The 15,901-nt window shown below is 38.1% G+C and overlaps 1 protein-coding gene across 1 annotated transcript in view; it reads left to right on the forward strand.

Annotated features, from left to right (window-relative positions):
- Positions 1-15,901, forward strand: part of TRPC3 (transient receptor potential cation channel subfamily C member 3) — a 167,339-nt gene that overhangs the window by 113,553 nt on the left and 37,885 nt on the right. The window contains exon 3 of the mRNA XM_075200321.1: positions 11,372-11,551. Coding sequence (XP_075056422.1) covers positions 11,372-11,551 — 180 coding nt within the window. The remainder of the gene's footprint in view (positions 1-11,371; positions 11,552-15,901) is intronic.

A 15,901-nucleotide genomic window follows, 5' to 3' on the forward strand; every position in this document is an offset into this window, starting at 1 on the left:
CAAAAGCACATTAAAACCAAATGTTTCAAAACCAAAGAGGTAAGTGTTTCTAATGTATAGATCCAAAATGTCTCTAGCTCCAGCAGTGTTGCTCGGCGGTCACTAATCTAGGATTTATTGCTATTAATCCTATTCCTTGGAACTGTATGAAAGAGATATATAGCTGTAAAATGTTTCTATATGGTGTGACAGGATGGACCGCCTATGCCACCCTGTCTGTTGTTGCTGGGAATCAGCTGGGGTTACTTTTCCACCGTCCCCTTTCATTATTCCGAATACGCCCCAGAGGGTCTGGCTGGCAGACTTTAGCCCGGGGATCAAGCACACAGCACTGGCCTATAAGTAGAAGTCCTTCCTTAAATGGTGGTTTTTGGTACAATATATATTGATCAATATAAAAAGAGCCTATTTTAGTGTTGCTTAATCCAGCGATTCTTTATTATTAATAATAAATCTTAAATAATAAAAATAAATAATTCAACAAAAAAACAGACCTCACTTTATATTGCATTTTATTTTATATGTTCCTTCTCCCTACACCACTTTTTTTTATCTTTTTAAACATACCTGGCTGATCATAATGGGATTTATCAAAATGCCCTATATAATAATAGGGTTATTTGTTTTAGGGTTAACATAAACCAAATAATATTAGGGGTGGTACTGGAAGGAAGAGTAGAGCACTAGGTGTCAATCTAACACCATGTACTTTAGACAGGGGGCCCCTATGATGTAATATGGTTATCATTTTAGACAAATACACAAGCAATACTGTGTGTACTACAGTTAGGTGCACACAGTTCTGCCTTCACAAGCAGTACACAGTGAAGCGGGACATACCTCCTAACTGTTCTAAGTGAGACAGTCACCCAAATTTGGGACTGTCCCACCATAATCAGGACAGTTGGCAGACTGTCCTGCTCTCTCCTACCTGTTCTTGTCATTTTCACCACTTGTGACTGCTGGTTTCTTAACTCATTTGCTACTTGTCTGGATCCTGGAATGTTGGAGGCCCTATTTGGGAAAAAAAATGGGTACATTAAATTTAGAAAACTCCAAACAGTCTTGGTGTTAAATTAATAGCATTCACGTTTTTAAATTAGGTCTTCCTCCAGCCCCAACATTAAAATAATAATATTCACATTTGCTAAATAGATCTATTTCCTTCCAACCAACCCTGGCATTAGATAACACATACATTTAATATATAAACCTATTTACCTCCCTCCAAAAAGCCCCATCAATAAATTCAATTGCCCCCCACAAACAAAATTGCACCCATTAAATAACTAGCCCCCTCCTACCACCCACACTAAATTAAGGACCCACTTCCCTCACACATTATAATGACATACTTCACACACACACACATTGTATTGACATCACGCACACACACTGTACTGACATCTCACACACACACTTTACTGACATCTCACAGACACTATACTGCCACACACTATACTGACATCTCACACACACTTTACTGACAGACACTTTACTGACATCTCACCCACACTGTACTGACATCTCACACACTGTACTGACATCTCACACACACTTTATTGACACACACACACATACACACCACTTACCTTGTTCCATCCGCGCGCGCTGATCTGGCATCCAGAAACACATTCCTTCTGGGTACTAGTGTACGCCCGTGCTGGTACACTTGGGCTGGTACCCCTGACCGCTTCCTATGGATCCGGGTGCTGTGGATGGGTCCCTCCTGGCCTATCACAATGGCAGAGCTGCTGGGTAGCGGGCAGAACGGTGGTACTGGCGAGCTGGGTCCAAACCTCAGACAGCCGGAAACGGATTAGATTTTGGGTCTAATCTGTAGGTTTACAGCAATATTGAAGAAGTTATCAAGCATGGTCTTGAAGCAGAGAGTGATGTTTATTTCGCTGACAAAGACAGTTTCACTGATTAAAGGTATCAGTGATCAGGTCAGATGGAACATCAGAAGGATACATTTCAGTGTACAAGGGCTCTCTTTTTATACAGTTTTAGACACAGCCTCACAGGCTATTTTTAGAATCAGGGTGCAATTTGTTTACCCAAACATGGATTTACATACAATGCAAAGCTAACAATATTTACGCCTATCTGTGATATCCTAAAACCTTGCTGTGATTTCCTGCTTCTTATTTTGGACACAGTGGACATCTGACAGCAACTCTAATTACCCCTTCCTTTCCCTTAAGGTGTATTGTACACTCACATCAAAATGGCTAATTAACATGAGATTAGCATGGGTGCTTTCTTCCAACAGTTGCAGAATACACATTTCCTCCATAAAAAAGAATTCTCCAAGAAAAGTTGCAAAACCCAAAACAAGGTATTTCCTTACACCAATATATACAAAAGACTTTCTAAACAAAGGCTTATTGTATCCGATATATACATCAGATATAATGCATTTCCTCTAGCAAGGTTAAAATGGAGAAAAACTAATTTTTTTCCCCTGGTCTCAGAAATAAAGATTTCCTATATCAAAAAATACACAATATCAAAAATAAGTGCGTTGGCAATTTATATAAATAAGCGCCCTGCGTTATTTCCTTTAACTAAATTTATACCATAAGTTATTTATAAGTGATCCAGTCACATATGGTATGTGTGTTTTCGTTTAATATAGGGCTGGTGCTCATAAAGCCATTATTTTAACTCTATATTTGTCCTACCAACATACTGTATGCAGGCAAGGGCGGCTAAGTAGATAAACCGCATATGTGGAATTGCAGTTAATATATCTGTATAACTTAAATTTTTTCTTATTCCTAAGCGAAGAGAACACATATACTTTATGAGCATAATTTTTACACAGGTTGCATTTCTTAATATGTATTCCATACCACTGTCACTATTTGTTTTCTGTGTGAAGGGGGCAGATGGGGCTAATTTGTTTTTAATGTTGTTAGCATTTGTGTATACACATTTGTTCTTACCCCTATCTGTATAGCCAAGTTTGATGTATTAATAAAATCATTAATAATGTCTTCCAATTTTTTTGTCAATTTTCTCTATTTGCCGGTGCAAAATCTACATCAATGCAGTTGAAAAGTTACATTCGTTTTAATGGATATACATTGTAAATGCAATTAGAGATAGTTAGAAGCATATTCATATATGTTTGCCTTGTAATAGATCATTTTTTGTTTTATCATAAATGTGAGTTTAAAGAAACACAGAAAACATTTGTAAACTACATATAAAATGCATATTAAATACACAAACAAACGCAGACTGTTTTAACATGCAATAAAAAATACATTGTGAATACCAGTGTGTACGTAGCCTTATTGTCATTGAACAGTACATTGTGAAATACATTGTGTTAATGGAGGAGGAGGAGGAAATACTTTTTTATAGAGTTGCTGTGGAAAGTCTGTAGAATTCTGCATTTTATCTTCATGTTTTAAAAATGAGGATTTTGGAATAATTTGTCATGCAAATTGCTTACTTTGACTAAATCTGTAAATCTGACAGCTATCAGTGTTTGGAATGCAGTACATGAAAGCAGCAGGACTGTAGTAAATACACCCTAAGGGTCTGATTTAGAATTGGGCATGCATACATTTTTGTAACAAACATACACAGCCTTCTTTACTGCATATGTGCACCAAAATGCGACGGTATCAAGATTTGTGCGTATCTTAGACTTGGCTGAATGAGGTTGGCAATCATAAGTTGAGTACAGTAATGGTGTGTACATGTAGGTATAGCACAGCCTGATAAGCTTTCTAGGAGGTGTACCTTTCGCGGGTAGTAGAAGCTGGTGTAAAGATTCAATGATGATGGCTGCAGCCCTATCTACCCACTTCTGATTGACTATTTGCTTATTGACCCCTTCAGTTTCTAGTACTTCATTTATTCGTGCCGCTCCTATATTATGTCAAGTTGTGGCCGTCTATTCAGATTTTTTATATGTCATTTCTATTTGGCCTACAGCAGGAAAAATGATTCTTATTGGATTTATACAGCGGTAAACGATAGATGTAGGTGTATTTGTATTTTATTAAATTTACGTGAAAAATGTGACTTTATGCACATTTGTAAATAGCACTGTCATAACACAATTCTCTTTCATGTATGTGACAATGACACTTCATTACATTATAACACTGTGTACAAAAAGGGTAATGCGACTTTTGTATTTACTATCATCATTAGGCTGCATCTCTATGCTATCGTTAGGCGGAAGCCAGGGTCTGATTATCCAATAGGCTAACTAGGCTGCAGCCTAACGGCGCAAGACATATTTTGGGGTGCAAAATTGTGATGGAGAGGTATAAACTGAAATTAATTTTAAAATATAAGAGAATTGTAGTTCTCTAAAGTAAAAAGAATAAAAACATGAAAAATGTAAGGTTTCGCTCTTGATGTATTTCCAAGGTTCAGTACAATAAATCAGACTTGGTCGGGTGCTTGAGGATAAGCCAGTAAGAGAGCCCAGGATTGCGACAGGTGCAGGTGTGACAGCCACCTCCACCATCACCCTCAGTAGTGGTTATTCACACCTCCGTTCTGCTGTGCAGTTAGGATTTTAATGAAAATGAAAAGTGTGATAAAGATTTCCATGACACCTTTAAAACACCAAGTGGACCTGAGTTTCGAAAACAAGGGGACATAAACATTGAAAGGAGGAGGGTTGTAGGGCGTCACATTTCAAATTAAGGATGAGTTTGTTTTTACCCACAGCTTATTAGCGTGACGTGGAAGGCGAGGAGTCGCTACAAGTCTTTTAGCCTAGGTTGGCCTGAACCCTTAATCAGACCCTGGCGGAAACCTCTGCTGTTTTCGAACTGGATGTATCATGAGAAACGTGTGACTACCCAACAGCTCTCCTCTATTATTTTTATGGGGGGAAGTGGTAGTTGGTACCAAGAAAGATTACTGGGGAAATAATTAAATAATCATAATACAATTTCTGTGGCAGTCACTAACTCTGTTACCGTAGGCAGGTAAATATTACTGTGCATGAAATTAAACTAATGAAATACAGGAAATGAACGTATAAGTTGAAAATTCCTTAATACAACTCCCAGGAAAAACAAATATATAACCTGTGTAACACAAAAGCAGCAGCCTTCTCTAGAGCCAGAAGAGGAAGAAGGTTTGAAGATGGAAGAAGATGATCAGATATATGATGCGGTAAGGTTTCCAGCAGCGAACTATTTTAGGATCTCTCCGTCTCTCCCTGTCTATCCTCATTCCGAGCATACAACACCGCTATTAGCTGCTCAGAAAGGCCAGTCTCCAATGACTGCTTTATTATTGATGGCTGATAATGCTGCTGCTTTACAATGACCACATGCATTCTCCAAACGGGATGCTACAATAATTATTCAGTTACCTTATGTATGAAGTGTCCCCCACCGCTCTTAGATTGTAAGCTCATTTGGTTAGGGCAATTTCTGCATCCTGCTTCATGTCATTGTATTTAATTTGTGTCATGATCTCCTCAACATGCAATCTGGGTAATATGTCAATACTTTATAAATAAAACATAGTAATATTAGGCATGATTGGTTGATGTTGCTTGCAAGCTGATATATTTCCCCTTTAATATAAGAAGAAGATGATTTTGGTACACATGACTAAATCAGAAGTCTGGTCCAGCTTGTTGATACACTGACTGTTACATTGTTGATACTTTGTTATATTCACAGCAGCACATCTGTGCATGTCATTGTATTATACAGCACTGACACATGTTTACAATAATCTCTGTGTTTACGTTCATTTCTGGGGTAACTAAATTAAACACACTTACAGAATACAGTGAAATGGTTACAGTTTTCTTTAATCGAGTGTCGGCTTCTGTCTAGGTATTAAGCTGTGAATGATGAGTTTACAATGTGATTTTCTCTTTGAAGTTGCTACATATGGCATGTGTGAAATTTGTAAATTGATTGCACTGAAGTCTTGTCTCTGGCTCTAAGTCAGGAGTGTAATAAAAATATTTCACTCCACAGGCAGACTAAAATTTGCAGTATATTAAAGAGATGGGTCCTTAATACCTTATTTATTCTGGTGCATTTTGTTAGGGCTCCTGGCTAAAATTAATAGTCCCTGCTTTTTCCTCTCCCCCTACAATATGCCTTTGGTGATATTTATGTCTACCACTACTTCCACGTCACAAAAAACGCTTGTTACTTTCAATTAGTAAACTAAATTTACAAGAAAACAACAAATACAAATATATTTTATATACCTCATAGTTTTTCTCTACCCAAAATTAAAAATGTAGATTTTAGTTAGGTTCAATGTGTTGAAATTCTATTTACCATGTGTCTTGGGTTTGGGGGATCAACTTGGGTCCATGATGGCCGTAATATTCCCTTGCCGCACTTCTCTCTTCTCTTACCACTCAGCCTGTTTGAAGGAGACTGAGCAGATGTCAGTGTGCCAAACTAAGAACTTCACATTCACGCAAATGGAAATATCAGGGTAAGGGGAATTGACACTTACCCTACTTTAGAGAGGCTATATAGTAAGAAGAGGACACATTGAGGACCCAGAGGATAAGAAGAATATTACATCCATAAGTCCAAATTTATGTTGTATAAATCGTCATATCCTAAAGATTTCTGTAACTTATTTTATTTGTATATTTTTACTAAAGTACTAATGAAATAACCGCTATAGTACATGCTACTTTTAGTCTTAGAATGTAAAACTGATAATTAACAGTTTAGCATTTTCAACAGACATGTAGATGTTAGAGAGCATAAATCTCCCAAAATTTTCTTCACAGCACATTGTCCAAATCCAGTTTAAAGATTTGTAAATTGCGTAGAAATGCGCAGTTTTCTATCCTACCAGCAAATCAGCGAGTTGCACCTTAATTGTTGTATCCCAATTCTGACTCACCCCTTCCTCTTCCTGTCAGCCATCTTGCAATCTTTGCTAGAGAAGCAGGAAGAAGAACAAGCGTTTAGTGTCACAGGACACTTGTGCCCAGGTATAGAATGATGCCTCTGCAGCTGTTACTGTAAATACTCCTAGGATTTATCTGGTGCCAGAGAGTTGCAGGCAAGCTTGGATGTTCAGGTTTTTAATGCCTGCAACATCCATTACAGATGTGGACAGCCCAGAGATCTGTTCACAACTTGTATCTGGCTTGGCAGTACTTTACACTGCCCAGACGATGCTCCATGATGTATGAGCTAGATAATGAGATGTATTGGCGTTTTTTGCCTTCCAACAACATCAGATGAACCAGAGTAAGGTTGGTGTCACTCTGAGGCAACTGCAGAGGTTCCTGTCTGCACTGGGACAGCTACTGTTCTGTGAGTCAGAGGCATTAGTAGCTGTGTATCCTAAGCAGAAGGGAAGGTGCATTTGATGCGGCTGTTATGATCAGATGCTGGTGGAAACAGTCTGCTCCAGCTCAGCAAGATTCGTGGCTTTTCTTCTCTCTACTCAGCCCCAGGCAACACCCGTGCAGCAGTAAACAAGTGTAAAGACAAAGATGTTTGGTGACCAAACATGCTGCTGCACAATCAGACAGAATACATTCACATCATTGAACTTTTGGGTGTGGTCACATCATAAAGCTATCATTTTTTGCTAAGTGCACATTTAGCCTTGTTTGTGTGGAATTTGTATGATCTTCCCGTGTTTGCATGGGTTTCCTCCGGGTGCTCCGGTTTCCTATATTATTATATAATTGACTTATACATTGTTATTATTTGAACTGTTATCTGAATTCTTGCACTTTCCTCTCAAATAAAACTATGATGTCTTTCCAAATGTTAGATCGTAGCTGATGTTCAAAACTTTGATCCCTGGTGAATTGGACTGACAATTTAAAGAATTTAAAAACCCCAAAAAATGTTTATATGATATATGGCTTGTATGGATGCTGTATGGCTTGTATGGATGATGTATGGCTTGTATGGATGATGTCTGGCTTGTATGGATGATGTATGTCTTGGGTTAGAAGCTTTCTTCTAAACTGTTTCTTAGTGCCAGTGAATCGTCACTGGCACCTCAATGTACTTTCAGATGTACTTCCTTCTCCACACTGTTGGACTCTGACATATTGTCCACAAAGATGTGGCTAAATAGAGACAGCAGTATGATGACTTGATAGAGGGGATGATAGAGATTCACAGGGTTCATTATCTTCTGTACTGCCAAATGCACTAGCGGTACACAATTTCATGCGACCCCTATCTTAAAAAAACACAGCTTTTTTTTGGGGGGGGGGGGGGTTGGGGAGGGCAGTTTTTCTTTTATTGATGCATGTCTTTCATATAATCATCCATTACAAATAAACTGGACATTTTTATTTCATAATGTGCAGCAAAAATAGTGTTTTGTGCCAGTCAGAGTTGTAAAAAATACCCTGGTTTATATCACAAGTAATATTTGTATTTTTACAAGTACATAGATAATGGTATTAATGACAAATAGTAATGGCACAAAAGTACAGAAAATAACTGTGTTTTGCAGTGGTCTTTGTGTGTTGTAGTGTGGGTGTAAAATGTATAAAAAAGTAAATCAGGTAGGCAATGGTGCAGTAATGTTTATACAACCATGTAGTAAATGCAGAGCATACATAAATGTACAGTAGTCTGGGCTACTAGCAGTAACAGAGAGCATCCACAGACCCTATTACAATCCAGGAAGAATGAGTGTCTGAGACATAGTTGCCTACTCTCCCGAATTTCTGGGAGTCCTCCCGGACTCCCGGGAGAGCGAGGCAACCTCCTGGTACCTAAACGCCACAATAGTAAAGTGGCAGGGGGCAGGGCTTAGGACGTGAATCGTGTGTCATTGTGGCCACGCCCCCTGCTGTAATTGGCCGGAAACTGATTGATGTTTGGGGGTGGGGACAAATTATGTTACCCGTCGGGCCCCGCCCTCAACACTTCCACCTCCCCCTGATCTCCTGGAGGAGTCTTTGCCAATGTTGGCAAGTATGGTCTGAGAGCCCCTTTTATAAAGCTATAGACATGTGACATTTCCTGATGCGTGTTGCTTGGTTCCTTTATGTTCCATCCGCTGTGATTGGCCTGATCTTCTAGTAGTTGTTATTATGCAAATATTTGGAAAATCAACAATGATTCACAAACGTATCTTATCTAGTAGATAGTATCTCTGCCATAGTGGTTTAAAAATGAAGTTATTTTAAGTCCTTCTCTCATGTCCACCTGAAACTCATTGTACTCTTCACAGTCAAAATTGGTGGAGAAGACTCTCACTCTTTACGGCAGTTATGCCAGTGGGGCGCTAAAAATTAGGAAAGTGTTAAAATCACAACATTTAAAAACACTGCATGTCAAAGTAATCTTGGACGATTATCAGAAGACTTGGGATAAAACTGTACCCAGGAGGCATTCAGTTTGCTGCTTTTGAAGAGACTCTTTGGGGCATATTCAATTCCGATCCCGATCCGCGGGATCGTGCCGGAACGGCCACAAACCTAATCCGCGGTACCGCAATAACGTGGATTTTCGTTCGCAACCCGTACGAAAATCCGCGTTATTGCGGTACCGTATTACCGGCAGTACTGCGCATTTTCCGCGGTAACGCGCGTTACCGCGGATCGGATCGGAATTGAATATGCCCTTTTGTGTATGTCATGTGCCATTGATCTGAGAAGGTGTCATGGGAGTTTTGATATCTTATTCATTTAATGAAGTCCAATATAATGACAGGAACCCTTCCTGATGACATGACAGGGCTCAGCAGAGTACAGCTTGTAAAACAAAATACTGTGTGTTTATAGCTTGTTAATAGAATAGTGTTGTTTAAAAGCAGTTTCCATATACTAGTGTCTGTACCATGTCATGACATATTTTATCACAGTGCACTGTGAAATAGGCTAATAGTAATCATAAAATGAGATATGGAGAAAGTGTTAGAATGTGGTTCCCTATTATTATAATGTGGCTTACAGCTGTCACAGCTCGTTGCTGACTGTTAATAAGCGCTCAATGCAAGGGTAAGGTACTAAATAGCTGACAGCATTACAATTAGCTCCGCTCTGCGGTGAGTTTAATCCTGGTGGTCTGCAGCATTGAGGAACAGCAAGGAATCAGCATTTGATGTGAAAATCCTGCAAATAGAACCTCTTTGTAACCTGCAATGTAACCTGTCTAGCTGCTGTAGCTCCACAGCAAGGTACAAGTAAATGTGAAATAATAAATGTAAAAACATACAAACCATTCTAGTGCTGAAAGCTCTAATCCTGGGTGACTGACCCTGGTGCAGTGGGGAACTAGAGAGGGAGGGAATTTCCCTCTGGGGATTATTTATTTAATCTCTACTCTGAATTTACACCTAAACTAGAGCAAACCTCTCGGTTCACAGACCCATGGCCTATTCTAATGGGCAGATTCAATTAGGCGCAATGGTGGGAATTCAATTGCCGTCAATGTGGTAAGCGGACATCACATTGCGCACATTGCCGGCAATTACAATTACAGTACAAATCTATCAAAATCTTCACCACAAAGTCTCTCACGGATGTTCTGGAAACACTTCGCGGCTAATTAAATTCCTCCCAATGTGTCTCCAGAACAGTCTGCTGAGACACATCGCTTCTCCAGAGTTTTTACTAAAATCTATGCTCATTCTCACCTGCATCACATAGAGTTGCGAGGGAAAAAGAGCGAAGATCTCTGTACTGTAGTAGCTGGTAAGGTGCGCGTGTACAGTCGGGCATTAAAGCGATGTCCAGCACCTCGCGGATAATTTAATCTGCCCCTAAAAGTGATGCTGTGGTGTTACTTTTTAATGCTGTGGTACGCTCTCATTTTGATGTATAGTTTAAGCGTTTTAATGGGGTGGGGACTAGGACCTTTAATGTCTTAAAGCATCCTGACAACCTATAAGTAAAAACATGTTCCAAGTCCACTTGCATTATATGAGTAATGGTTCATACAAATGTAAACTGACTGGTAATGTCTGAATGCAAGTGTATCCATCTCTATAGATAAAAATGATTATAACTCACATGAAAAATATATGTGAATTAAATTACAAATACATGTCTTTATCTTGAGCATAGTTCAACTTCCTTGAGGTAGAATATTTTGTATTTGGAATTGGCAACAGTATCATGCACATTTATTCAATAACAGTAGTGGGTTGTTTATAAGGCTCAGTGCTGCTCAGTAAACCTGGCAATATATGTCTAGGTTGATGGATGGTCCTGTGGTTATTTTTCTTAGAGGAATGTACACTAAATAATACTAAACATCTCACAAACATTCTCACATTCATGTCTGCTATTCTTTGACTTACAACAGTAATGTTCTGAAGGCAAATTGCATACAGCCAAAATGTAACCATTTAAAAATCTGCCTTACGCTCTATCTTATGTAAATGAAGTTCTCATTTGCTTTTTCAGAATGACTATCGCAAACTGTCTATGCAATGCAAGGACTTTGTGGTCGGTGTCCTTGATTTGTGCCGGGACTCTGAAGAGGTTGAGGCTATCTTAAATGGTGATGTGGATCTTGAGCCTATTGATTCTCACAGACCTTCACTTAGCAGAGTTAAACTGGCCATTAAGTATGAAGTCAAGAAGGTAAGTGTCCCTCATGCCAGCTGTCAGCTATTAGCATGTACACATGAAACTAATTTCTCTATCACTGCAGAGAGCTTTAAATTCAACACATGGCAGCTTGTTCTGCACTTTGGTGTCAGTTGCGAAGACCCTGTAGTGAAAAATTCTCATTGTCACATCATTATGGAATATGTGCAGGATTTATACATAGAACAACTATTATTAACGACATAAAAATATCCTGGATGGTAGCAGTGGTATTTCAACTTCCCATAAAGTAAAATGTTACAGTATACCTGGTTTTACTATCACCAGAAGTGTTCGTTTTAAAAATAAATATATATATATATATATATATATATATATATACACACACAAGTTAACCCGTGCATGATACTCATGCATTCTAGTCAAATCAAGCTACTTAAGGTCTTAAAAAGGTTCTTGTCATGCATTTGGGCCTAGCCCAGGCCTCCTCAGGGGAAGAGCGTTACTTCCCGACGCAAGCGCCCTTTTAAATGTGTGTTCATGAGGTAAAATTACCTCACGAAAAGGAGTTTGAGCCCTCAGCTCGTAAATTTAGCCTTTACTACCCCTCCCACAGGGGGGAAGGGGGGATGATGGAAGTTAACTGACTTCACTATTCTAATTTTTTTGTCAAATAATGTCAGTATACCAAATTTCAGGTCAATAAGATGAGTACTTTCTGAGAAAATAGTTTTTTCCACACACACACACACACACTAACACACTCTGCTACACATGTGTGTTCATGAGGTAAAATGACCTCACGAAAATGAGTTTGAGCCCTCAACTCGTAAATTTAGCCTTTACTACCCCTTCCACGGGTGGAAGGGGGGATGATGGAAGTTAACTGACTTCACTATTCTAATTTTTTTGTCAAATAATGTCAGTATACCAAATTTCAGGTCAATTGGATGAGCCCTTTCTGAAAATATAGTTTTTTCCACACACACACACACTAACACACGCCGCTAGGCTTTTACTTTTATATATTAGATAATGCTAAGAATTTAGTAGGTCAGTGTATAACTCCGCCCAGCAGGTGGCGCTGCAGCTTGTTGTTTTTTTTCCACACACAGACTAACACACGCCGCTAGGCTTTTATATTATAGATATATATATATATATATATATATATATATATGTGTGTGTGTATATATATATATATATATATATATATATATATATGTAATAGAAATAATAGAAAACACTGAATGAGCGCTACTACTACTTAATTTTAATTTGCATAAAGAATAAATTACAAATACAAAAAAGTCTAGTGAATGATTTAGCAGCTCCTACTTCCCGAATTTCCGCAGCTTGTTAACCTAAGAGATCAAAATAAACACAGGGAGAGGGCACGCATAGTGACTATTTCCACGTAATATATCAGAGATATGATTAATCTATATTTATACAAAGTACGCTGCATTTGATTACATTATGTGTGGTGTCTATTTACATACTACACTATAAGCGCCTTCTCCCTGTGATTATTTTGATATATATATATATATATATATATATATATATATATATATATATATATATATATATATATATATATTGTAAAATCGCTACCACTGTGCTATCATTGTGATGCTTGTATATTCTTCTTGTGTTTATGAAAATTTCCTCCAAGTGCTAGGATTTCCTTTTACAGGCCAAAATCTTACTGATAGGTGAGTTGGCTCCAGACGAATTTAACCCTAGTGTGCACTTGTATACCTATGGTAAGGGAGCTGGTAAGATGGCAAGGTCTGATGTGAATAACTGTGCAGCAGTGTATAATATGTTGACAGTTTATATAAAGAAAGGATAATAACAATAGCTAATGACCAATAAAATAAAGGGCAGTTGAATTTTTCTTTCATCAAAAGACAAGGGTCTACCATTGAATACAATAAACATCTCCCTCCTCTACTTCAGTTAATAGTTCATTGTAAATACAAACTGAGAAACGTCTAGAAAGGTCTTTGCATCCTTGAGCTGCAGTGACAAAAATAAAGGCAGTAACACCATGGCTATTAATTACTACATACCAGTCATTCTACCATTTGCCCTCTAAAAAATGAGAGTCATCATCATCATTGCATATTGTTTCACCAGCCCTCACCAACTTGCCCACCCCTGCCTGCCCCCGTTTCGCCTGTCCAAAAGTACGTTTTGCAAATTACTGATACACAAAAAACTATGTATGGATGTGTACATACACATTTTTTGATGCACAGCACAGAAATTGGTGTACATGGCTATAAAAATGTTAATCAGTCCCTTTGGAGTTTTATACATTTGTCATATTTTCTTAATGACATGTAACCCCGACCCTCGCCTCCCCCCCCTCCCCCTACGCCCTGTTGATTTAGAAGCACCTTTTGTTACAATTACTGTGAGTCTATTTGGACAAGTTTCAGCGCGGTACATCTGGACGTAAACATTTTTGTCCATTCTTCTTTACAATATTTCTTGAATAAGGTTAGATGGGGGCCGCTGGTGTTCAAATCATTCCACGTATTCTCAGTGGGATTAAAATCTGGGCTTTGACTGAGCCACCTTGGGATATTGATTTATTTGTATTTATGCTGTATGCTTTGGGTCATTGTCCTGCTGCTATATAAATCCTAGGTCTCTTGCTTACTGCAGCAGGTTTTTCCAGTTACATTTGTCTACATCTTTCTCCATCCACTTTGTCCTCTAATTGACAAGCTTTCTAGTTTGTGATGCAGAGGAGAGGAGCATCCCCATAACATTATGCTCCAACCACCGTGCCTCAATGTAGGGATAGTGTTCCTGAGATGATGTTCAGTGTTAGGCTTGTACAAACGTAGCATGGAGGCCAAAGTTACATCTTGGTCTCATAAGACCATAAAATATTCCTCCACTTGGTATGAGAGCTTCCCCAATGTTTTATGGCAAACTCTATATACGATTTAATGTGAGTGTTTTTCAACAATGGTTCTCTTTTTGCCACCTTCCCATAAAGTGCAAATATGTGAAGTGCCTGGGCTATAGTTGTCCCATGAGCAGTCTCCCAGCTCTGCAATAGAAGTCTACAAAACAGATTCAATTAGCACAGCCCCGTTGTTCTAAAGACCAACGAGGCTGTGCATTATTACTGTTACTACAGTAATTTCTCTGCTAATTTTTGCTTGCAATTCTATGAACCACTAAAAAAAAATCAGCGTAGATTTTCTGTCAAATCCTGCGGCCGCTTTGTTCTGAAGAACAACACGGGTGATTGAATCTGCCTCTATAACTCTTTCAGAGTTGCAGAAAACTTCTATCAAGTGCCATTCTTGCATGGATGCTCAGTTTTGGAAGATGGCCTGTTCTAGACAAATTCACAGTTGTGCGATATCTTCTCCATCTCTTTATGACTTAACAGTGATCTAGGGGATATTAAAAGTCTTTGAAATCTTCTAATATACTTCCCCTGATTGTTGCTTTTCAATAACCTTTTCTCAGATTTGCTTTTAATATGCATTTATCTGCATGATGCAGCTAGCAACTTGGTACCTCTGGCAGACAGTGTTATTTATTTTGAAATACATTAATTATACACAGGTGATTCCCCAAATAAATCCAGTTTATGGGTGGCGAATATTTTTATATCCACAACATATATTTTATATATTCACATACAGCTTTGTTAAAGAATAACACCTCAACATACTTAAACAAAGGTATGTGGTTTTAAATTACAATTTTAATGTAGAAAATACATTTTCAGAGTAAACAATTTACTTTAACAGAAGCTTTTAAACCAAATACACAAAGCCTTTCATAAGCAGCCAATGACTGTGATAAATAGCTCACTGTTTTCTTCTTCTTTCCGTCCACCAGCTACTGTGCATTAAGAGGTTAGGCTGAGGTTCATACTGTTTTATTTTTAATTTAAATACAATTAGAATTATTTTTTTACATTGTCATTTTAACATCCTTATCCCAGTATAGTCAACATAAAATCTGACATTTTATTTAGTGTTTCACAGAAAAGGATACATTTACAGGAATGCTTGTGAGAAGACTGCACAATTGATAGGAGGGTTGGTATATGATTTTGAATAACTGAACAATTAGAAAATGATATATGAAATATTTGGCAGTGTTAGAGCAAAAACAAGGATGCTTTTCCTGGAACAGAATGTTCAGTGTTGATCACAGCTAAGATCAAACACGTTCTGTAAATATACAACGAAGGCTTTCTTTGTACACTAAGTGAATCAGACAACAAAAAACCACAAGGCATCCTTAACATGTGTGAGATGTATAACGGATGTTAATAAAACTAAGAACATGGGAACTACTATTTCACAAAGTGAATTTGATTTATATAATGTACTAGTT

Source organism: Mixophyes fleayi, chromosome 1 (assembly GCF_038048845.1).
Source record: "Mixophyes fleayi isolate aMixFle1 chromosome 1, aMixFle1.hap1, whole genome shotgun sequence".
NCBI classification, from domain to species: Eukaryota; Metazoa; Chordata; class Amphibia; order Anura; family Limnodynastidae; genus Mixophyes; species Mixophyes fleayi.